Source organism: Leucopleurus acutus, assembly GCF_964270905.1.
Source record: "Leucopleurus acutus genome assembly, chromosome: 9".
Classification (NCBI taxonomy): Eukaryota; Metazoa; Chordata; class Mammalia; order Artiodactyla; family Delphinidae; genus Leucopleurus; species Leucopleurus acutus.
Window position 1 is genome coordinate 75,662,655 of NC_139144.1, and position 25,094 is coordinate 75,687,748.

Genomic DNA, 25,094 nt, shown 5'->3' on the forward strand with positions numbered 1-25,094 from the left:
TTAGCTGAACCATTTTGCATTTCCACCAGCAATGAATGAGAGTTCTTATTGTTCCACATCCTTGTCAGCATTTGGTAGTATAGGAAAAATCATAAAACTTTTTTTTATAATTGCTAATGTACAATCTAATAGAATACACTAGAACCAAACACACTGCTTTGGAACTTGCTGTCAAGACTTTTTGCCGTGGGGATATCTTACAAGCACTGAGTCCTGTTTGGACTTCAACTGTTATTTCTCACAGTGTTCCACATATAGACCCCCATTAACAATTGTTGGCTATGAAGGTGAACGAGAAGAAGGTCGTTCTCAGTTGTATATCTCTGAGGCTGTCATTCTCAGTTTAATCTGCCATCTGAAGCAATGCGCTGAGTTTGTTCTAACATGAAAATGTTACCATCACAGTTCGATCTCTCATCTTCTTCTCTTCTTTGTATAATTGACTTAACAGGTATGTCAAGGATGCCACAATGCCATTGATCCTGAAGTGCAGCGGGTGACCTATAACAACTTCAGCTGGCACGCGTCCACAGAGTGCTTTCTGTGCTCCTGCTGCAGCAAGTGTCTCATTGGGCAGAAGTTCATGCCAGTAGAAGGGATGGTTTTCTGTTCAGTGGAGTGTAAGAAGATGATGTCTTAAGAGGAGGGTACCAAGCAATATTGAGCCATAGCTAACCAGAGTGGTCTGCATTTCTACTGTAAAATGCAATTTAGAAAAACAAAAGGAAGAAAAGAAACTATAAAGGAAACCAGGAGATTTTGTTCAGTACCTTTCTTTGATGTTTTTCCTTATCAAATTTTTCATATCAATTTTTAAAACCTGCTTTAAGCATTTGATTTTAAAAATGGTAAAGAGTTTTACCTTTTCTTGGCTTTCCAGATGTAAAATCTTTTGAGTTGGAAGCTTGGGTTTAATCATTCTTCATATTCCTGCCCCCTTTGTGCCAAACACAGTATATATGAAACATTTAAAAGTTAGTATTTGAATGGAAAGATGAGCATTTCATGTTCTATATTCTTTTTCACTTCTTGTATAAAATGAAAAGGAAATTAAACTTGCCCTAATGCCAAGGTTCTACATTTATTGCCTCATCATATTCACTGAATTTTGTAGCGATACACAATGAATTCTTTTGACAGAGAAAATAGAAATGCAGCATAGTATGAAGAGCCGTTATCATTTTAATGCCTATGCATTTGCTATTTCCTAACTTAGGCAGAGGTGGCTTTATCGCATATCTCTATTTTTTTTATTTGCTCTGCCTCTCAGTATTCTCTTTGTAAGCTGATGACCTCCATCTGTGGCCTTGAATATTTTATTGTCACATGTGGCATCCACACTTTCTAATTCTATAGATGATTTTTGGCTTGGACGTAAAAGCCAAGCCACTCCTTTATATTATGCTTTCAATCCAAAGAACATGCATATTTTTTGTATCCAAGAAACTATAACTTGTATTGTTTGCACTTGCCTGCTGTGGTTTGGATAGACTTTTTGCATGGTTTTCTTTCTTTTCTAATGGATACTGTCCTATGATGCCTTTTCATGGGTATATATCGAATGCCTTCTTTGCCTGTATACTTCCATCCTTAGATATTTCTAATGTTAATTCTGCCTTATCTACTTCCATACATAGCTATGCACTATGAAAATTAAATGGAATGAATGATATGTATATTATTATTCAAAATAAAGTCTCTTTCACTTTAGTACTTGTATCTTTATTCTTCGTATCCTTTTCATTTCAGAGCAAAAAAAAATCCTTCTGCAATTAAGCATTTGTTACAGCAGGGGGCGGTGTTTCCAAGCATAAAAAAATAACCCCCCACATAAAGGCTACTTCTGACAAAACAGGACAGAAACTAGGCTTTTCATTATGGTGAAGGGATAAATTTTATGAAACTTTATAATAAATGAAAGCATTTAAATTGTTGGTTTTCAAGTCATGCACGAGTTTTTTCTTTCAGGAAAAAAAATGTCATTTTAATTGAAGTTTGGGAAAGCTGTATTTTCTTGAGGTAAGTCTAACAAGTATTACTCTTATACTCAAATTGCAACTCTGTTTGGTTTTCTAAGAATTTTTTCATGGCAGCCTATTGTGAAAAGGGAAGCAAATGTGGAATAGTTTTAACTTCATTCTTCCTAATATTAGCAGGTCATGAGATTTCTTTTCTTCTTAGTCTGAAGCATTTGTCATAGCAGGAGTAGCACTTTTCTCTGACACATACCCAGAATAATTTGATTTTTATTTTTTTCAGCTCATGGCTGTTTGTTTGGCTAATAGCGCTTCTCCTAAATTCCACAGCCAGCTCCCCCGGCCCACCCTACCCCGCACTCACTAACATACAGATATCTGCACTTATTCCCTCTGCACTGTGCCTTCCCCAGCCATGAAAAGAGTGTCTTGAACACATCACCTTATCTAAGAAGTACTCTAATCCTGCATACAATCACAGATATCCATCATTGTCTATAAATATCACTTTATGCTTTCTCTCTTTTACCCTTATCTCAAATGGCAACAGATATATTTCCATCTTTTCCATGAAGTTGAACAACTTAATTTTCCCACACATGGCTAAGTGGGAATAAATTGAAAAAATTTCTTTGCATGCTAACAGGCCTACTCCACATGTCTGCCTGTGCAGCCTGCACTCTCCTGCGGCTGAGATTGAATCAGGCTGTTTTGGAGATGTAGAGGCTCAAGAAATTTGGCTAAATCCATCACTTACTACCTGAGACACTGACTGCGTGTATATTAGGCATTTCCTAAAAGAATAAACTACTTTGCCTGAGAAATACAGAACCACTTGTTTTGACTCATTACCCTAAGTTTTAGTTTGGCTTTCTAATACAACAGAATGAACTGTAATGAAATGTAATGCAAGAGAATGTACACCATTTTTAATTGTTAATCAGATTTTTTTTTAAAGAGGTCTTTCAAATACTTTGTCCTATAAGCACTTAACAAGAGTGTAAGATGGTTACTAGATTCTATAATTTTTATTTTTCCTCTAGCCCTTAGGATATGTTCACCGCCTCACTTTCCACCATCATTTTATATTCTGCATTGACCTCAATTCTAGATAATGGCTTACTTGGTACTGGCGCCAGAGTTAAATCCTTCCTTTGCAATGGGGAAAAGATAAGAAAGTAATAAATATTTCTATCTGAATGTGTGCATTTTTTTCTTCAAAAATAGATAATGAAGAATAAACTTTTGGTCTACTTATTTCTTATGGGGTCAATAAATAGAAATTTCTATCATCCAAATCTCATTTACTTTCTATTTTTCAGATACATATAGCTTATCCATTTTTTGTACTCAATATAGCAGGCATTTGACTAACATGTCTATATAGTTAGCAGTTGAGAGACCCTTACCCTGAAAGGGACTAGACAGGGAGGAAAAGAATACCAGAATATGAACCACGATAAAGGCACCACAGACAGTAAGAAAAGAAATGCCTTTTTCCCTTCTGCAGAAGCCAACATCTTGGATATTAAAAGGTATAATGATGACTTCTGATTCTCTTATTCCGCTGTTCAGCCGTGGGTACTTGAGAATAACAATGTTGGATGAGAAAAGAGAAGGGAGATATTTCTTTCCTGAGACCCAGGAAGTTCAAAAGAAGATTTTGACACATCAGTTGCTACAGTATATTGAAGTAATACATTTATCATCCTTATTGGAAGAATCAGACATGTTAGAATGACTAATCATGAACTCATTCACAGAATCTGCACATAGCCTATTCATCTCTAAGCAGAAGGATTTTGCTCTTAACCTTTGAATACAGTTGTAATTTTGAGAAATCAGTGGATTTGGTTATCCAATCCCTTTAAGAAATACAAGTTACTCAAAGAGACTCTAGTCATCATACTTTTTGGTATGGTATCTTTTTTTATTTTTTTTAAATTTTTTTGGAAATGAGGGGATGAGGGTTGTTTTTCCTTTAATGAACTCTATCTGAAACTTCTGTGACTCTGAAGTCTTCAAGCACAGGTTTCCAAATCTGACTTTGAAGTATTTCAGCCCAATTTCACCAAAGGCAAGAAATTCATTATTGACTCATTCTTAAGGAATTTTCAACATGCAGTGTTTAAGCTCATCCAGCTTCACCATGGTTACCAAAGAGACACCACAGCCCAAGATCAGCATTAAGCCTCTGTCTCAAGATGCCCTGGCATATCTGAACTTGTCTTCTGGCTATTCACTTAATTCCTTGGAAAACTTATGACTCCATCAGTGTCTCCATAAAATAGCACTTTACCACAAATTCTTACTAGATATGCCCTGCCCCTCCCTGACGTCTCCCGATTGAAGTGTTCAATGACAACTCTGACGACTGTACTGAATATTCACATATATGAAAGGGGTACATGGGTGTGTTTTGATCAAACAACCTGAAACACATTCTGGCTTGATTAATAGATTTTTTTCATATATTTACTACATGTTTAAATAGCTATAGCTAATTATTTTGTCTCTTCACGGGGACAACATGTCATTGTAGCTTCTATTTAATCTGATAATGTATTTTGAAACCCTCAAAGCAAGGTATCATTAACCTGTTATATTGTTTTCAATGGCATTTTATGCTGACATTTTTGAAGGATGCTATTGATTTTTCTTCAATGATACTTCCCCCCAGGATATCTCGACCTTCAGACAAATAGCAAAAACAACCTATACCCTGGGGTACCTTTACTAGAGCCAGCCATTATTGAATGCAGAGACATTCGAGTTGATGTCCCCATAAGTAGTGACTGTGAAGGCAACATGGTATAGTTCAAAGGCGTGCTGGGGTCAGGAGTCTAGAGACCTTCTGGCTAAGTCCCACTGATCCTCTCCTCACAGTTATGCTGAGTAGGACAGAGGACAAGATTGTTGGATTTGAGGAGTCTAGGAAATAATAGGCCCAAGTGTGGGTTGGACATCTATGAATATATTGAAGTCACCAAGAATAAAAACAGGGAAATCAGTGGAGAGAAGAGTGAACCAGAGGCTAAAGTCATTTAAAACAAAAAACAAAAAACCCATGAAGGAGTGTCCTGGAATTTGATAGAAGATGGCATCTAAGGGTAGAAATGGGTGGTAAAGTCTGTGGCCACATACTAGATATGCTTCAAAGAGCTGTGATTGTGAGGAAACAAAAAGGAATTAGTGGAAATAACAATGGAGAATGAGGAAGATACCTACCCCACTGGCATTGTGGAATGCCCATATGGGAGAAAAAGTAGCTGGCCTCTACTTGAAAGGTCTGGAAGGAAAACCAGGAATCAGTTGGAGCAAGATGAAGCTGTTGAGAGTACAAGGGAGTTTGCAGTTCACAGAAGTTGAGCATAGAGGTAAATTTAGGGAGTATAGGAAGGGATAGAGCTAAATTAGGGGATTTGCAAAGTAGAATGGATATCAGGTTTCCAAACGAGGCCAAAAAAAATCTAGATACCTGGGGCAAACAGGACTGAGGGGCATACCAAGGTTAGTTTGCTAGAGGAGGATAAGTAATCAATTAGGAATGCTTTTGGTTGTAAGTAACACAGTTAAGAGTAGCTTAAAGACATAGGCTAGCCCAAATTTGGCTCAGAACAAGCTCTTTTTAATCTCTGTGCTCTGCTATCCTCTATGTGTTGCATTCCATTCTCAGGTTTGTCCTTTCATTCAAGCACCACTCCCTCACATAACAGCATCCAAGATACAAAGCAGAGCGATGGCAAAAGGTTTTACTTTCTTAACAAGGAGATAAATCTTTCCCAGGAGGCACCAGCAGACCTACATAACTTTTCTATTTCATTGGCTAAAACTAGTTCACATGCTCCTCCCCATCTGAAGAAAAGGAAAATAGTAGCTATGGTTGAGTTATCCAGTCATAATTCATACCCTGAGAGCTGGGCATATGGCCACCCAGAAGAAAATTAATGTTCTGATAGAGGAAGAGAAGAAATGGCCGTTGAGTAGGCGAATGACAAAAACCACTAAGGTGAATGATGGTTTAGAGTTCAGAGTCTTTAGCTGGAAGGTATGGGATGCCCAGGCAGCTGTTTAGTTCTGAAGCTTGGGGTTTCTGTTGGCCTGTGAGATGAGCCAGGGGCATCATTTGGGGGCACCTTTCTTAGGCAGGATGCCACTTACGTGGCGAGAGATGACATGGAGTCAGAGGAAGAGACACTGTGAAGTCCTTGGGGTGACATTACTAGATTTTGCTTAGCTTGCTCCCCCCACCAGCTCACTCTACCCAATCCATTTTCAAGCTGCAGGACATTGTTACTTCCCCTGTCAAGCTCCCTCACACTCTCTTGATTTCTCTCTCTCTCTCAACCTATAACTTGTTCCTTGGTGCCCCTACCATGCTGACTTATCTGGCCATCTGAAACACATTTCAGTCTGTCTGTGCCTGTCTCTCCAAGACCATAACCAACACTTTAGTGGATAACCTCATTGTTTCTCATCAGGGATACTGTAAGTTCCTTTCAAGCCCTCCTGTTGATAGTCTCACCCTCTCACCCTCATTCTAACTCAGTGGCTCACAAGCTTTAGTATGCAGTTTTGTCGAATAGAACATGAACAAAAGTAAAGCAGTCCCCTTCTAGGCCTGGCCATTAAAACTCAAGATCGCCTAGAAGATGGTGGAGCCAAGAAACAAAGAAGGCCCTTGGACATGCATACTGGAACATATGTGAGCAAGAAACAAGCTTTTACTGTTTTAAGCCACTGAGATTAGGTTTGTTTGTCATAGGAGTTAACCTTTCCTAACTAATACAGACAAATAAAGCAGACTTTTTACTCATTTTACAAACATCCCTTGACTAGATCATGTATTATATTGGGATGCTGGGGAACTGGGAGTGAACAAGGCAAGACTTCTGCTTTCAATTCTCCATAGTCTCATGGAAGAGATAGATAAGTAAACAGAAATTAAAGTAATGAAGGGGACTTCCCTGATGGCGCAGTGGTTAAGAATCCGCCTGCCAATGCAGGGGACATGGGTTCATGCCCCGGTCTGGGAAGATCCCACATGGCACAGAGCAACAAAGCCCATGAGCCACAACAACTGAGCCTATGCTCTAGAGCCCGCACACCACAACTACTGAGCCCGTGTGCCACAACTACTGAAGGCCGTGTGCCTAGAGCCCATGCTCCACAAGAGAAGCCACCGCAATGAGAAACCCGTGCACTGCAATGAAGAGTAGCCCCCGCTCACCGCAACTAGAGAAAACCCGCGTGCAGCAACGAAGACACAACGCAGCCCAAAATAAATAAAATTAAATCTTTAAAAATAAAATAAAATAATGAAGACCTGTCCCCAAGAGAAGACAATGGAAATGATCCCAGAGTGACTGTGATATTGAAATGTCTTCTCTGATAGCAGAAGTTATTTTCACTGTTTTCTTAGGTGAGTGGATGGAAAAATAGAAGAAACACTGCAAATACAGAGTCTAAAAGACCTATCACAGTGGGATAGAAGGACAGGGAGGAGGCAAGGACAGCTCCGAAGCCCCAGACCCGCCAACTGGAAGGATGATGGTAACAACCACAGAGATGGGAAATCCACTTGTGGAGGAGCTAGGTTGAGAAAAAAATGATGGGCTAGCTTTGGAACATGTTGAACTTGAGGCAGGTGGAAGGGTACAGTTTAGAACCTGAAATCTGATGCTCAAGAAAAACCTGTGGCTGCAGATGTAGATAAAGAAGTCAATGGAGGGGCTTCCCTGGTGGCACAGTGGTTGAGAGTCCGCCTGCTGATGCAGGCGACGTGGGTTCATGCCCCGGTCCGGGAAGGTCCCACATGCCGCAGAGCTGCGCCCCGTGAGCCATGGCCACTGAGCCTGCACGTCCTGTGCTCCGCAACAGGAGAGGCCACAACAGTGAGACGCCCGCGTACCACAAAAAAAAAAAAAGAAGTCAATGGATAAAAGTTACATTAGCATCTCATATTAACTTTCAAAAAGGAGCCCGAGTTTCCTTATGAAATATGACTATATGTCAAAGATACTTTTGAAATGATTTCCATGTTACTCTATTTTTTCCAGGGTAAAATTATGACAAGTTTAGTATATTTTCTCTTGAAAAAATAAAAATTATGCAAACAGTTTTGGTACTTCCACAATAGGCATTGCAAGTTCTGAACAACCACTTAAACTTTGTCTCAGTTTCTCCTCTATAAAATGAGAATATCAATCCCTATGTGGCAGACTGCATTTTGAAAAATAGCTGTGGTAATAATTCTGGTCCCATATGCTCTTCCAGAATCTTGCCACTCACCATCTGGAGTCTATCCTCCCTCCCCTTGAACCTGAGCAGGACCTTGTGACTACCTAGATGAAGAAAATGTGGCATGCGTGCCTTCCTAGGCTAGGTCATAACAAGTGATATGACCTCTCCAGGCTCTCTGTCTCAAGGGTTATGCCTAGTCACCATAGTGTGAGGAAACCAAAAATAGCCCACCCAGTCCATGTGGAGAGGCCCATGTGGAGAGGAACTAAGGCTCCCAGCCCAATGCCAACATCAACTACCAGAAACATGAGTGAATGATTCTTCAAATAATTCCAGTCCCCAGCTTGAGTCTTCCAGCTGAAACCCTGACATCAGCAGAGAAAAGTTAAACCCATGTGTCCTGACCAAATTCTGGAACCATAGAACCCATGAGCATAATGAACGGCTGTTTGATGTCACAAAATTTTGGGGTAATTTGCTATGCAGCCATGATATCTGTAACACTTATTGAACAGAATTATTATATGCATGTTTTGCAAGAATTATCCTTTCTGCATTATTATACATAATACATAACATTATACATAAAGAAGCATTTCTACAAAACATGTAAATTTGCTCCAGATACTACAAAATGTTACTTATATAAATGTATTACTTGGGATATTAACTTTCATCCTTTTATCTACCTTTCCTCTCCCTTTGCTTAAGGATTTCTGCAGACATACAGTCAATAAATGTAAATCCATAAACTCCATCTGCAGAGTTTATAAACATCAGAAACAGTTATAATAATCTGGATTCAGAAAACCTGGTGATCAGTATTTCAAGACAGTACATTCCATGGGTTAGGATCATGGTCCTGGAGCAAGTGGAAGGCCTATATCCCTATGAGGAGTCTTCAGGTCTTGATTCCTACTGGACAAATGAAATCCTCAGCACTCCAGTTGCCAAGGTGAGAAACACCTTCAATGCTGCTGAAGATTCAGGGAAAGAACTTAGAATACAGAATACAGGGCCTTGTTTATTCTCCAAATCCTATGAAATAAAAGTCACTTATTTAGGGAAGACTGAGGGGGAATTTATTAATAACCCACAAGTTCCCAAGTACTGTAGGTATAAAACTATATACAATATAGGCCTTGCCCTCAAGAAGTCCACAATCGCATAAAGGAGACAGACCTTAAACAAACTAGCAATCCATTGTGATAGAAGAGTAGAGATAAAATCTGGAAATTAGCTCAGGAGTTTATCAAAACTTACAGTTTATCAACAAATAATACTATCACAATCAGTGATTTACTCGATTTCTTATAATTTCTTTCTCAAATTTAAGATGCATTACTTCCCTTTAATTGCAGTTTATATAATACCTTCAAAGTATTGAAGCATATGTAAGGGAGTATGTGAATTTTGACAGTCCTGCTTAACAAAGGCATACAGTACATTATTTTATTTCCACACACATTTTCTCTTTTTTTTCTTGTTCCAAACGAAGTTCTGCTAACAGACTTGAAATGGAGCAGGGGGAGGTGCGGGGAAGAGAAGCTAGAGGACAACATAGGACCATGGCAACATACAAGACTTTCATTCTGAATCGATTTTCCATGCCTCACTCTATTTTCCACCAAATGGCACTGCACCCAGCATTTTCCAATATCAGGAAATCCCTTTGCAGTTTTGCAAAATCTTTGAAGTAACTGTAGGGAATTATTGTGAAATCATCATCATCACCATTTAATATTTGTTAAGGATTCTTCTCTGCCCATTCCTACTGATGGCAGCATAAAGCAGAGAAAGCACTACAGGCGGAGCTGCTGACATAAAGTGTTTTATCTTAGAGGGAGAGTTCAGTATTCCCATCGAAGACTGAGAATAATTCTTGCTTCTTCACTTATAAAATGAACATAGGAATTTCCATTACTTATCTCCAGCAAAAAACTCATTGCGGGATAATCACAGAGCCTTATTCGGAGAACTTAATAAGGATTTTACCAAAGGAAGAGTTTAAAGCTTTAAAATGACATTTCTTATTTGTGTGTGTTGGGGCAAGCATTATTAAATGAGAGCAAATTTGGGCTGGAACATTTTTTTTTAAAACAAATTTCATTCATAGTCATTTTCTCCTTTTTAAAATTGCCTTAACATTCTTTTTTTTTTTTTTTTTGCGGTACACGGGCCTCTCACTGTTGTGGCCTCCCCCGTTGCGGAGCACAGCCTCCGGACGCGCAGGCTCAGTGGCCATGGCTCACAGGCCCAGCCGCTCCACAGCACATGGGATCTTCCTGGACCGGGGCACAAACCCGTGTCCCCTGCATCGGCAGGCAGACTCTCAACCACTGTGCCACCAGGGAAGCCCCACCTTAACATTCTTTTGAACAGCAAAGCGAGTCACTGTTCTAAGTGTTTTATACATATACACTCAATCCTTACAACAAACCTTTCAGGTAGGTATTTTTTACTATATCATTTGACAGATAAGGAAACTGAGGACAGTGCAATTATGTAATTTGGCACAAGTCACAGAGTTAGGAAGGGGAAGAACTGAAATTCGAACTCTGGCAATCTGGCCCCAAAGTCTGAATTCTTACTCACCTCACTATACTGCCATAGTGAGTACATGTCTCTTCCCTTTCATATAAATTATGTCAGGACCACATAAAAATAGTTTTCTTTGGCTTGTTTGCCCTGTACAGGAATTTCTCCCATGCACCTCTGCATCTTCCAAAAGCTTTATTAGCGCATCCTTTAAAGAAAGGTCTTCTCTCCTTAAGAAGTTGCTCCACATCACATTGATTCTGGGCCATGCAGCCAGCAGCAGCCCCATGTCAGCCTGCTAAAGACAAAACCCTTTCTGTTTCTCAACCAAATCCCTTATATTTTGAGCAGAAAACAAGAACTGCCCTGCTGAGGTGCCAAGGGAAACATACTTACATTATGAACTGTTTCTAACAAATGTTTTGGAGACTTTAAAGGGACAACTTTCTAAATATTTGAGACATTTGCAAACAACCCAGAAACACAGGCCAGCTTTGCAGCCCAAGTATCGCTTCTGGGTTGTATAATCTTCTTCCTGAAAGCAGCTGTTGCGATGCCCAATTATCAGTCGTCCAAAGATAACAACAAATGTTTTCTAAGGTTAAAGTAAACAAAGTAATCTAGGCCTTTGATTTTGAAATGTACATTATTAATATAATTTTGGCATTATTTAACAGATTTCAAAGTGGAATCAAAGGTTTATGTTTATAAAGTTTATATTCATTCCACAAAGTTCAAGACGTTTGGCACTGCTAGGGAAACTTAAAAAGAGTAACAAAAGATTACCATGAGGAATTCAAAGCTGCCTTGTATGGTAATGCTGATTCAAACCACCACATAGCTCAGCATTGTAAGTTTAGCTGTAATTTTAAGGATGGATCAGTGTGTAGCTGCAGAGATTACTAAGTATAACACAGTGGTTTGCCCATTAACAATTAATAAGGGACTTTGGAAATTTTACAATTAATGTCTCAGTTTTGAAAACACACTGGAGAAATGAGAGAGAGAGAGGGAGAAAGAGAGAGAGAGAGAAACAGAGAGAACTGTTCAATTTTTGGCTTCATTTACTAAGTATTTATTAGCCTCTTTGACTGTTCTTCAGCAACAGCAGCTCCTCCTTGCCTTGTAATTGTAAACTGCACACTTTTGCCAACTTGGAATGCACACTGTGTTCCTGCCCAGCCCAAGCTCACTCTGAATCCGCCCGCTCTCAAACCCTGCTCTCCCAAGCTCTTGATTTGTTGGCAGCCGGTAAAAGGGGTTTCCTTATGAATCATAGTGCATGGGGAGGCTGAGTGGTATACCCCTCACTTGTGCCATAATCTGTGTGGAATGTATTTGAAATAGAAGACAGAAATCTAGAGTTTAGTTCAACATCTGACTTCAAGCACATTCTCAAAAAATTGGAGTGCGATGTGGAAAAAACACTGTGTCTCTACTGCTGTGGAAAAGTTTATTCCCATTAACATTGTCTCCAAAGGGACAGGAACTAAGTTGCGCACTTTCAGGCTCTGAGGTCTCTGATTAGGAAGGAGTCCATTTCTCGACGCTTTTAGATGACCCAACTTTCCTGTTCAGTTAATATACTTTTATTACATCCTTTGGTGGGCTGAACTGGAAAGGCGTGTGGTTAAGAATACACAGTTGCCATAGACAACAGTTTTCATCAATTCTATTGAACAAATGTAAAGTCTGATGGATCACATCTATAACTGCAAGACGAAGGCTAAGAATATTATAAGATAGGTGTGTTTATAAAAGTCAGAATAAATGTGAGAACACTTTCCCATCACCTGTCATCACCTGTTTACGTTATGTTAAAGAAAAGGGGTTTACTTATCAGCAACATGCACTTACCTGGCAAAATGAATTGCAACTAGCTATCCAGTTCTAAATTTCATTTCAAAGAAACTAGATACACTGTACTAACCAAATCTTTTATTTTCTTCTTAGATTGCACTAAGTACGCAAATATCTTAAATGAAAAAAAAAAAAAGACTGATAAAGGCATTTTGAATGAAAAGAAAAACTGGGAAATGTGTGGCTATAAGCTTAGAATTTGCCCTAAAAGCTAAATGTATCAAACTCACATATTCTCCCAAACTATAGAGAATAAATCATGTTTCAGAAATGTAAAATGCACATATGTCATAAAGTTTTCTCTGGTTACTAGGCAATAAAATGATTATACCTTCTTAATTCACAAATCTTATAAATGGAAATAAGTCTGATACCTGCTGACTCTGATTAATATTCAAAGAAATAAGTCAAGTTATTTTGCTCATATACCTTGTAACATATATTTCCAAGTAAAGGTAAGTGATGTGAGAAAAGAGGAATGAATAATAATAATAAGTAATCTATTTTGGATACTCATAATTTTGGCTTGATACTGAAGTCCCTTCAGTGTCAATCATCTAATACAATCACTGGATATGGCTGATGTCAGCAGTCTCATCAGTATGTAGAAAATATCAAGCCTGTGTTCACTCATTTATTCAACAATCAATCACTCAGGGCTTACCAAATTTTGTGATGTTTACAAGGTGTACAAGGAGCCCATAAGCTCAGGAAGCTCACCATTTGGGGAGAGAGGCAGACATGCCAACAAGTAATTAGCATGAGCATGTTAAGCCCTCAACAATTGAGGACTAATAAGGACTGTAAAAAAAAAAAAAAGAATTTCTCTCTCAGTCTTTGCTCTTCTTTTTAAAATTTATTTTTATAATGGGGTATAGCTGATTTTCAATGCTGTGTTTCTTGCTGTACATCCACCTGAGTCACTTACACAGAGATATAAATAAATTCCTTTTCAGTTTCTAAAAAAAAAAACAAAAGCCCTCAACAGAGTGGAACATGAAGGGAGCAGAGAGAAGAAGACCAGGGCAGACTTCGGGAGAAAGGCAATAGTTGAACTGGGTCGTGAACAGGAGTGTAAGTGACCCAGGAGAAGGGGTGGGAGGTTTTGATAATGTGATTTATAGTAAGAAATATGTACCTGGTCTTTGTCCAGTTCCCGGCACAGGGCTCCCAAAATCCTTGAAATTCCCTAAGTGATAATAGAGGTAAAAATGTCTTTAGTTATTCATAACAAGCCTTTTTCAACCACACTTTAGTTTGCCAGGGGAAGCAACCACGTGATTAGAGGGTTAGAACTTTCAGCCCCACTGCCTGACCTCTGGGGAGGACAGAGGGGTTGGAGATTGAGATCAGTCACCAATGGCTGATGATTTAATCAATCATGCCTAGGTAATGAGGCTTCCATAAAAACTCAGAAGGATGGGGTTCTAAGAGCTTCCAGGTTGCTGAACACTTGGAGATACAGGGAGGGTGCTGTGCCCAGAGAGAACATGGAAGCTCTGTGCCCCTCCTCACATACCTTGCCCCATTCATCTCCTCCAGCTGGTCGTTCCTGAGTTATAGACTTTTATAATAAACCAGTAATCTCATAAGTAAACTATGTTCCTGAGTTCCATGAGCCTCTCTAGCAAATTAATTGACCTGAGGAGTAGGTTGTAGAGACCCCCAGTTTACAGCCAGTGGTCAGAACACAGGTAGCAACCCAGACGTGTGACTGGCATCTGAAGTGGGGGACGTGGAGAGGCAGTCTTGTGGGACTGGGCCCTTAACTTGTGGGATCTGCAATCTCCAGGTAGATAGTGTCAGAATTGAGGTAAATTGTAGGGTACCCAACTGGTGTCACAGAATTGTCTGGTGTGGGAAAACCACCACACGTTTGGTGATCAGAAATACCAGAAGTAAAGTAGTGCAGTGTGAGAGCAAGGAAACACACATCTGGCCACTGAAGTGTTCTCTGTAAGCAGGAAAAGGAACACACAGGAATGTGGTCTTTCTGTTCGTTTTTTTGTTTTGTTTTCAGAAGAGACATGGAGCAGTAAAGGGCATTTCAGACAATGGCATTTGCAGCAAGATGGATGGACCTAGAGATTGTCATACTGAGTGAAGTAAGTCAGACAGAGAAAGACAAATATCATGATATCACTTATATGTGGAATCTAAAAAAAGGGTACAAATTAACTTATCCACAAACAGAAACAGAGTTACAGATGTAGAAAACAAACTTATGGTTATCAGGGGATAAGATGGGGTAGGGATAAATTGGGAGACTGGGATTGACATATACACACTACTATATGTAAGACAGATAACTAATAAGGACCTACTGTATAGCACAGGAAATTCTACTCAATACTCTGTAATGGCCTACATGGGAAAAGAATTTTAAAAAGAGTGGATATATGTATATATATAACAGATTCACTTTGCTGTATACCTGAAATTAACACAACACTGTAAATCAACTATACCCCAATAAAAATTTTTATAAAAAGAAGACACTGTTTGTGCAGTAACAAGACATGTGAGTATGGAGTGAAATGAGGTAGCGGTAGCTTTTGATTAATAAAAGAAAGGGAATATTGGTGGAGAGAGTGATAGATTTGGGGCTGGCCAAGCAGAGAGGCAAGGTGAGTTTCACTGTAAAGCTTGCTAAGGAGAATGGACTACACAGCAATATTTTCCAAAAGGTGTTTTATGAACTATTAATTTCATAGACCACTTGTTTCTTGGGTTATTTATAGTGAACTGAGGTAAACAAAAGGATTCTTATTCAAGTAAGTTTGAGGAATGCTGGATTTCTTTTCTGCAGAAGTTCTCAGAGTCCTCAGTACACTAATCCACATGGCTATACAAGACAAGGTAATAAAGACTGAATTTCCCACACTTATTTGACCAAAGAACCCTGTTTTGCACAGGTTATTTCAAAGAAATAGTGTTCCACATAAGGTAATTTGGAAATGCTACTAAAGGAGTTGAGTGGAATTAAAAGTCTTAATTGTTAAAGGTCAGGGAGATTTGTGGCCAAATCTGTATTTCAGAAATGCAACTTTGGCAAGATTAGGGAAGGGGGGTTGGAAGTGAGTCAGAGTTGGAAGATGAATGGGGAAGCTAAGAAAACAATCTAAGCAAAGGCCATGAAAATGGAGGAAAAAGTCTGAATTTGGGAAATTTTCAGAATTGACAGCTCCAAAGGGCTAGTTGGACATGGAGAGTAAAGAAGTGAATGAGAAGGAAAAAGTAAATAATAACTTAACCAAGTAATCCAAGGTAACGTCATCCATAATGAGACAGATTGACACCATGTGCTTCCTGATGTGATACACTGAGAAAGACACACTATCACTTACATTATATTCCAAACAATATATAATCTGAAACTAATCTTAAAAATATCAGATAAACCCAAATTGATAGATGTAAAATCAACAGAATGTATTCTCCAAAAATATCAATGTCACAAAAGACAAAGAAAAGCTGAAGAACCACATCAGATCAAGAGAGACTAAAGAGATATGAAAACTAAGTGTGAGTGTGATTCTTAATTCCATCCTGGACCAGCTAAAAATATGATAAAAAAGACATTAAAGAGACAATTGAGGGCTTCCCTGGTGGTGCAGTGGTTGAGAGTCTGCCTGCCAATGCAGGGGACATGGGTTTGTGCCCTGGTCCGGGAAGATCCCACATGTCGCAGAGCGGCTGGGTCCGTGAGCCATGGCCGCTGAGCCTGCGCGTCTGGAGCCTGTGCTCCGCAACGGGAGAGGCCACAAGAGTGAGAGGCCCGCGTCCGCAAAAAACCAAAACAAACAAACAAACAAAACAACAACAACAAAAAGAGACAATTGGAATAATCTGAGTAGGTCTTATAGATTAGATAATAGCATTGTATCAATATTTTTTTTTTTTTGCGGTACGCGGGCCTCTCACTGTTGCGGCCTCTCCGCTGTGAAGCACAGGCTCCGGGCACGCAGGCTCAGCGGCGATGGCCCACGAGCCCAGCCGCTCCGCGGCACGTGGGATCCCCCTGGACCAGGGCACGAACCTGTGTCCCCTGCATTGGCAGGCGAACTCCCAACCACTGTGCCACCAGGGAAGCCCCAATATTAATTTTTTATTCTAAAAATTTTACTGTGATTATGTAGGAGAATGTTCTTATACTTAGAAAATAACAATGAATATTTAGGGGGAAAGGTGCATGAGGTCTGTAACTTACTCTCAAACAGAATAGAAAAATTTATATGACTATATGTATGCATATAGATATATGGAGAGGGAGGGATGGGGAGAGAGAGAGAGAGGGAGAGGGAGGAAAGAAAGAAAGAAAGAAAGAAAGAAAGAAAGAAAGAAAGAAAGAAAGAAAGAAAGAAACAAAGAAAGAAAGAAACAAAGAGAAAGAAAGAGAAACAAAGAGAAACAAAGAGAAAGAAAGAAAAAGAAAGGAAAGAAAGAAAGAAAGAAGGAAGGAAAGAAAAAGAAAGAAAAAAGAAAGAAGGAAAGAAAGAAAGAGAAAGAGGAAGAAAGAAAGAAAATATGAGAAAATGTTAAAAATTGGTGACCAATCTAGTTGAAGGGCATTTGGAAACTTTTGGATATTTTTGGCAACTTTGGAAACTATTTCAAACTAAAATGTTAAAAAAAACTCAGCCATTTCACTTGCAAAGCCAATAAGTACAAAATACAAGTCAATGATGGTTTTGCAGTTTCTAGCTTCAGTGATGGATTGAGCATACAGACTAGGGAGGAGCAGGTTTGAGAGAAGAAGGTGGAGTTTTGTTTGGGGCATGTTTCATTAAAATGCCAATATCATGTCCAGGGGAACACAGCTGGTAAGACGCACCTGAAGTTCTGGAAAGAGAGGACACTGGAGTCAAAGATTTTGAAGACATCTTTACATATGATAGTCTCCACCTGCTGGTATTTTTAATTAAATGACAGTTTCTCTTTTCATTCAAACAACTTTAGTTGAGCCAGAGCAAATTTACAACTTTAGCTTGGGCTTAATTTTTAATCTCTAAACATGACATATGAAATTTTACCACCTTTTGGATGAGCTAGACACTCCCAAAAAGGATACTGACATAAATGACTTAGTTACAATTAAGTTTAGAAGAAAATTCAGGTATATTATATTAAATAATTGATTCTCAATGAATATTAGGGACCAACAGCCACAACCTGGCTTCCTAGACATTAACAGCGATTAAGATTCTGTACATGTGCTCCAAAAGTTGATTGAAAATAATAACATATTAGTTGAGATTGAGTTGAGTTGACTCAAAAATACCAGTGGTGTTTTTAACCTTCCTAAACTTCATGATCTACAGAGCTTGCGTTTCAGGAGCAACTTGAATATTGGTTTCGTTAAGTTAAACAACATTACAGTGAAAACATTTATTTTAATAAAGACTTCCCTTTAACCTAAACCTCTAATTTCATTAGAAAATGGAGAACACTAACACTAAAGTAGATTCAACTGGCCAGACTAAAAAAATGTCAGCTTTTCCAAACCTCAGCGTATAAAAATGAACAGGCTCAAAATATTTTGCCGAAATAAATATTATCTCAATTTTGTGTATGTAAGGCAGTTTCAACTTTTCCAAGACTAAATGCAAAATATTTTTGATGACTCTTGCCTGTTGCAAAATGCCATAGATACCCTCCCGTCATGCTGGGACACCAACTCACCCTAACATGTAAATAGCTCATGCATGATTTCCTTCCATCTTTTGGATCAATTATTTGAATAACAGCAGAGTAATCCTTCCACTCTCTTTACTGGAACTAAATGCTGTTTAAAGTATGTCAAACAATGTCTAGCCAGACTGCCTGGGTTTAATTCTGTCTTTGCCCCTTATTAACTGTGACCTTGAACAAGATGTTGAATCTCTTTGTGCCTCATTTTCCCATCTATAAATGGAGCAATGACAGTACTTAGAGCTTTGGTCACAGTATGTGCCATATCAATTAGCCAAAGTACAATTAATCCCACCTGCCTAGATGAATAGAAGTCCCAGCTTCCTCCAGGGGCCAATCCCTAGTATCTCATCAAGAAGCTAGACTGTCATACAGTGTGAAGTAAGCCAGAAAGAGAATAACAAATATAATATATTAACACATGTATGTGGAATCTAGAAAAATGGTACAGATAAACCTATTTGCAAAGCAGAAATAGAGACATAGATGTAGAGAACAAACGTGTGGACACCAGCTGGGGAAAGGGGAAGGGTGGGATGAATTGGGAGATTGGAACTGACATATATACATTACTAGGTATAAAATAGATAACTAATGAGGACCTGCTGTATAGCACAGGGAACTCTACTCAGTGCTCTGTGGTGACCTAAATGGAAAGGAAGTCCAAAAAGGAGGGGATATGTGTATACATATGGCTTGTTCACTTCACTGTGCAGCAGGAGCTAGTACAACATTGTAAAGTAACTATACCCCAATTAAAAAAAAATAAAGAAATCATATTAAAGACAACAAATACTCAAAAAAAAAAATGCTGGGACAAGAGGACTCCACCAACACTATTTATACGATGGCAATTCCAGAAACAAATGCCCTCTGTCCTGCTGTTGTGACCGCTGTCACTTCTACCATGACCTATGGATGCTTCTAGAAGTAACTATGGCAACTGCTCATGCTCTGCTTGTGTTTGTTAACATTACCATGCTCTGATCTAAAAGAAGAGAAACCAACTTTCCTCTTTACCCATCTGCCCCAAGAACTGTAATTCTATAAGCCTATCACTGCAGTTCAAGAACTCCAAAAACTAATCAATCACTAATTTTAAATTATTGAGCAGTCTATTTTGGTATTTTTTTAAAATAAAATTCTTCAGGGACTTCCCTGGTGGCACAGTGGTTAAGAATCTGCCTGCCAATGCAGGGGACATGGGTTGGATCCCTGGTACAGGAAGATCCCACATGCCACGGAGCAACTAAGCTTGTGCACCACAACTACTGAAGCCCGCACACTCTAGGGCCCGCGTGCCGCAACTACTAAGCCTGCGTGCTGCAAATACTGAAGCCCCTATGCCTAGAGCCCATGCTCTGCAACAGGAGAAGCCACCGCAATGAGAAGCCCGTGCACTGCAGCGAAGAGTAGCCCCCGTCCACTGCAACTACAGAAAGCCTGCATACAGCAACAAAGACCCAATGCAGCCAAAAAAGTTTTTAAAATAAATAAATAACTTCTTCAATAAACTGTACTCATCAATTTATATAAATTCAACAAATTTCCCATCTTGGAAAAATATCTTCATCCCAATGCTATGTTCAGGAAAGCCAGCATAAAGGCCATTAGAAGAGGCAGGAAAAGTATTACTTAAGGAGGGCAGACAGAAGGTCTATGCAAAGGAACTGGAGAGCACATTGTGACCTGAAGTGAGTTGAAGAAAATTACTCAAAGCATTTGTTACCTCTCAAAAAGTAATGTGTCAGGGAGGACCTTCAAGATGGCAGAGGACTAAGACGTGGAGATCACCTTCCTCCCCATAAATATGTCAAAAATACATCTACATGAGGAACAACTACAGAACACCTACTGAACGCTGGCAGAAGGCCTCAGACTTCCCAAAAGGCAAGAAACTCCCCACGTACCTGGGTAGGGCAAAAGAAAAAAGAAAAAACAGAGAAAAAATAGGGACGGGACCTGCACATCCGGGAGGGAGCTGTGAAGGAGGAAAAGTTTCCACACACCAGGAGGCCCCTTTACTGGCGGAGATGGGGAGTGGGTGGTGGGGAAGCTTCGGAGCCACGGAGCAGAGCGCAGCAACAGGGGTGCAGAGGGCAAAGCAGAGAGAATCCTGCACAGAGGATCAGTGCTGACCAGCACTCACCAGCCTGAGAGGCTAGTCTGCTCACCCACTGGGACAGGTGGGGGCTGGGAGCTGAGGCTCGGGCTTCGGAGGTCAGATCCCAGGGAGAGGACTCGGGTTGGCTGCGTGAACACAGACTGAAGGGGGCTAGTGTGCCACAGCTAGCTGGGAGGGAGTAAGGGAAAAAGTCTGGACCTGCCAAAGAGTCAAGAGAACACTGTTTCGGGGCTGCGCAAGGAGAGGGGATTCAGAGCACGACCTAAACGAGATTCAGAGATGGGCACAAGCCATGGCTATCAGTGTGGACACCAGAGACAGGAATGAAATGCTAAGGCTGCTGCTGCTGCCACCAAAAAGCCTATGTGCAAGCACAGGTCACTATCCACACCTCCCCTCCTGGGAGCCTGTGCAGCCCCCCACTACCAGGGTTCCGTGGTCGAGGGACAACTTCCCCGGGAGAACACAGGGCATACCTCAGGCTGTTGCAACATCATGCCAGTCTCTGCTGCCACAGGTTCTCTCTGCATTCTGTACCCCTCCCTCACACTGGCCTGAGCCAGAGCCCCCGAATCATCTGCTCCTTTGACCCCCTCCTGTCTGGGTGAAGAACAGAAGCCAGAGGGAGACCTACATGCAGAGACGGGGCCAAATCCAAAGCTGACCCCCAGGAGCTGTGCGAACAAAGAAGAGAAAGGAGAATCTCTCCCTGCAGCCTCAGGAGCAGCGGATTAAATCTCCACAATCAACTTGATGTACTCTGCATCTGCAGAATAACTGAATAGACAACAAATCATCCCAAAACTAAGGTGGTGGACTTTGGGAGCAACTGTAGACTTGGGATTTGCTTTCTCTGTCTAATTTGTTTCTAGTTTTATGTTTACCTTAGTTTAGTATTTAGAGTGTATTATCATTGGTAGATTTGTTTATTGATTTGGTTGCTCTCTTCCTTTTTTTATATATATATACACATATATATTTTTTTCCTTTTTCTCTTTTTGTGAGTGTGTATGTGTATGCTTCTTTCTGTGATTTTGTCTATATAGGTTTGCTTTTACCATTTGTCTTAGGGTTCTGTCTGTCCGTTTTTTTTTGTTGTTTTTTTTTGCAGTACGCGGGCCTCTCACTATTGTGGCCTCTCCCGTTGCGGAACACAGGCTCCGGACACGCAGGCCCAGCGGCCATGGCTCACGGGCCCAGCTGCTCCACAGCATGTGGGATCTTCCCAGACTGGGGCACGAACCCGTGTCGCCTGCATCAGCAGGCAGACTCTCAACTACTGCGCCACCAGGGAAGCCCCGTTTTTTCTTTAGTATAGTTTTTAGTGCTTGTTATCACTGGTGATTTGTTTATTGGTTTGGTTGCTATCTTCTTTTTATTTTAATTACTTTTTCATTTTAATGACATTTTTTACCTTAATAACTTTACTGCATTTTTTCTTTCTTTCTTTTTCTTTTCTCCCTTTTCTTCTGAGCTTTGGGGCTGACAGGGTCTTGGTGCTCTGGCCAGGAGTCAAGCCTGAGCCTCTGAGGTGCGAGAGCCGAGTTCAGGACTTTGGTCCACCAGAGACCTTCCAGCCCCTTGTAATATCAGTTGGGAAGAGCACTCCCAGAGATCTCCATCTCAACGCTAAGACCCAGCTCCACTCAAGGACCAGAAAACTCCAGTGTTGGACACCCTATGCCAAACAACTAGCAAGACAGGAACACAACACCACCCATTAGCACAGAGGCTGCCTAAAATAATAATGTCACAGACACCCCAAAAGACACCACTGGATGCAGTCCTGCCCAGCAGAAAGATGAGATCCAACCTCATCCATCAGAACACAGGCACCAGTCCCCTGCAACAGGAAGCCTACAAAACCCACTGAACCAACCTTACCCACCGGGGGCAGAAACGAAAAACAACGGGAACTACGAACCTGCAGCCTGTGAAAAGGAAACCCCAAATACAGAAAGTTAAGCAAAATTAGGAGACAAAGAAACACACAGCAGATAAAGGAGCAAGGTAAAAACGCAGACCAAACAAAGGAAGAGGAAATAGGCAGGTTACCTGAAAAAGAATTCAGAGTAATGATAGTAAAGATGATCCAAAACCTTGGAAATACAATGGAGAAAATACAAGAAACATTTAACAAGGACCTAGAAGAACTAAGATCAAACAAACAAGGCCGAACAACACAATAAATGAAATTAAAAATTCTCTAGAAGGAATCAGTAGTAGAATAACTGAGGCAGAAGAATGGATAAGTGACCTGGAAGATAAAATAGTGGAAATAAATACCACAGAGCAGAATAAAGAAAAAAGAATGAAAAGAATTGAGGACAGTCTCAGAGACCTTTGGGACAACATTAAACACACCAACATTCGAATTTAGGGGTCCCAGAAGAAGGGGAGAAAAAGAAGGGGACTGAGAAAATATTTGAAGAGATTATAGTTGAAAACTTCCCTAATATGGGAAAGGAAATAGTCAATCAAGTCCAAGAAGTGCAGAGAGTCCCATACAGGAAAAATACAAGGAGAAACACACCAAGACACATATTAATCAAACTATCAAAAATTAAATACAAAGAAAAAATATTGAAAGCAGCAAGGGGCAAGCAACAAATAAGAAACAAGGGAATCCCCATAAAGTTAAGAGCTGGCCTTTCAGCAGAAACTCTGCGAGACAGAAGGGAGTGGAAGAACATATTTAAAGTGATGAAAGGGAAAAACCTACAACCAAAATTACTGTACCCAGCAAGGATCTCATTCAAATTTGACAGAGAAATGAAAACCTTTACAGACAAGAAAAAGCTAAGAGAATTCAGCACCACCAAACCAGTTCTACAACAAATGCTAAAGGAACTTCTCTAGGCAGGAAACACAAGAGAAGGAAAAGACCTACAATAACAAACCCAAAACAATTAAGGAAATGGTAATAGGAATATTCATATCAATAATTACCTTTAAAGTAAATGGATTAAATGCTTCAACCAAAGCACACAGCCTGGATGAATGGGTACACAAACAAGACCTAAATATATGCTGTCTACAAGAGACCCACTTCAGAACTAGGGACATATACAGACTGAAAGTGAGGGGATGGAAAAAGATATTCCATGCAAATGGAAATCAAAAGAAAGCTGCAGTAGCAATTCTCATATCAAACAAAACAGAGTTTAAAATAAAGACTATTATAAGAGACAAAGAAGAGCACTATGTAATGATCAAGTGATCAATCCAAGAAGATATAACAATTGTAAATATTTATGCAGCCAACATAGGAGCACCTAAATATGTAAGGCAAATGCTAACAGCCATAAAAGGGGAAATCGACAGTATCACAGTCATAGTAGGGGAATTTAACACCCCACTTTCAACAATGGACAGATCTACCAAAATGAAAAGAAATAAGGAAACAAGCTTTAAATAATGTATTAAACAATATGGACTTAATTGATATTTATAGCACATTCCATCCAAAAACAACAGACTGCACTTCCTTCTCAAGTGCTCATGGAACATTCTCCAGGATAGATCATATCTTGGGTCACAAATCAAGCCTTGGTAAATTTAAGAAAATTGAAAACATATCAAGTATCTTTTCAGAGCACAACGCTATGAGACTAGATATCAATTATGGGGAAAAATTTGTAAAAAATACAAACACATGGAGGCTAAACAATACACTAATTAATAACCAAGAGATCATTGATGAAATCAAAGAGGAGATCAAGAAATACCTAGAAACAAATGACAATGAAAACACAACGACCCAAAACCTATGGGATGCAGCAAAAGCAGTTCTAAGAGGGAAGGTTATAGCAATACAATCCTACCTCAAGAAACAAGAAGCACCTCAAATAAACAACCTAAACCTACACCTAAAGCAATTAGAGAAAGAAGAACAAAAAAACCCCAAAGTTAGCAGAAGGAAAGAAATCATAAAGATCAGATAAGAAATAAATGAAAAACAAATGAAGGAAACGATAGCAAAGATAAATAAAATTAAAAGCTGGTTCTTTGAGAAGATAAACAAAACTGATAAACCATTAGCCAGACTCATCAAGAAAAAAAGGGAGAAGACTCAAATCAATAGAATTAGAAATGAAAAAGGAGAAGTAACAACTGACACTGCAGAAATGCAAAGGATTATGAGAGATTACTACAAGCAACTGTATGCCAATAAAATGGACAACCTGGAAGAAATGGACAAATTCTTAGAAAAGCACAACCTGCCGAGACTGAACCAGGAACAAATAGAAAATATAAACAGGCCAATCACAAGAACTGAAATTGAAACTGTGATTAAAAATCTTACAACAAACAGAAGCCCAGGACCAGATGGCTTCACAGGCGAATTCTATCAAACATTTAGAGAACAGCTAACACTTATCCTTCTCAAACTTCCAAAATATAGCAGAGGGAGGAACACTCCCAAACTCATTCTACGAGGCCACCATCACCCTGATACCAAAACCAGACAAAGATGTCACACACACAGAAAAAATTACAGTCCAATATCACTGATGAACATAGATGCAAAAATCCTCAACAAAATACTAGCAAACAGAATCCAACAGCACATTAACAGGATCATACACCATGACCAAGTGGGGTTTATCCCAGGAATGTAAGGATTCTTCAATATATGCAAATCAATCAATGTGATACAG

General features: G+C 39.7%; 2 protein-coding genes and 1 pseudogene across 4 annotated transcripts in view; 2 read left to right on the top strand and 1 right to left on the bottom strand.

The window, feature by feature from the left end:
- Positions 1-1,700, top strand: part of TES (testin LIM domain protein) — a 47,488-nt gene extending 45,788 nt beyond the window's left edge. Inside the window, exon 7 of the mRNA XM_082845895.1 lies at positions 452-1,700. Within this exon, the coding sequence (XP_082702021.1) occupies positions 452-640 (189 nt within the window). The 3' untranslated portion in view covers positions 641-1,700. The remainder of the gene's footprint in view (positions 1-451) is intronic.
- The window catches only part of TFEC (transcription factor EC), a 675,276-nt gene that overhangs the window by 299,907 nt on the left and 350,275 nt on the right, over positions 1-25,094 (bottom strand). The window lies entirely within an intron of this gene.
- Positions 9,076-25,094, top strand: part of LOC309966630 — a 28,100-nt pseudogene continuing 12,081 nt past the window's right edge. The window contains exons 1-2 of the transcript in view: positions 9,076-9,326; positions 11,860-12,008. The product of the transcript in view is annotated as an uncharacterized misc_RNA (transcript). The remainder of the gene's footprint in view (positions 9,327-11,859; positions 12,009-25,094) is intronic.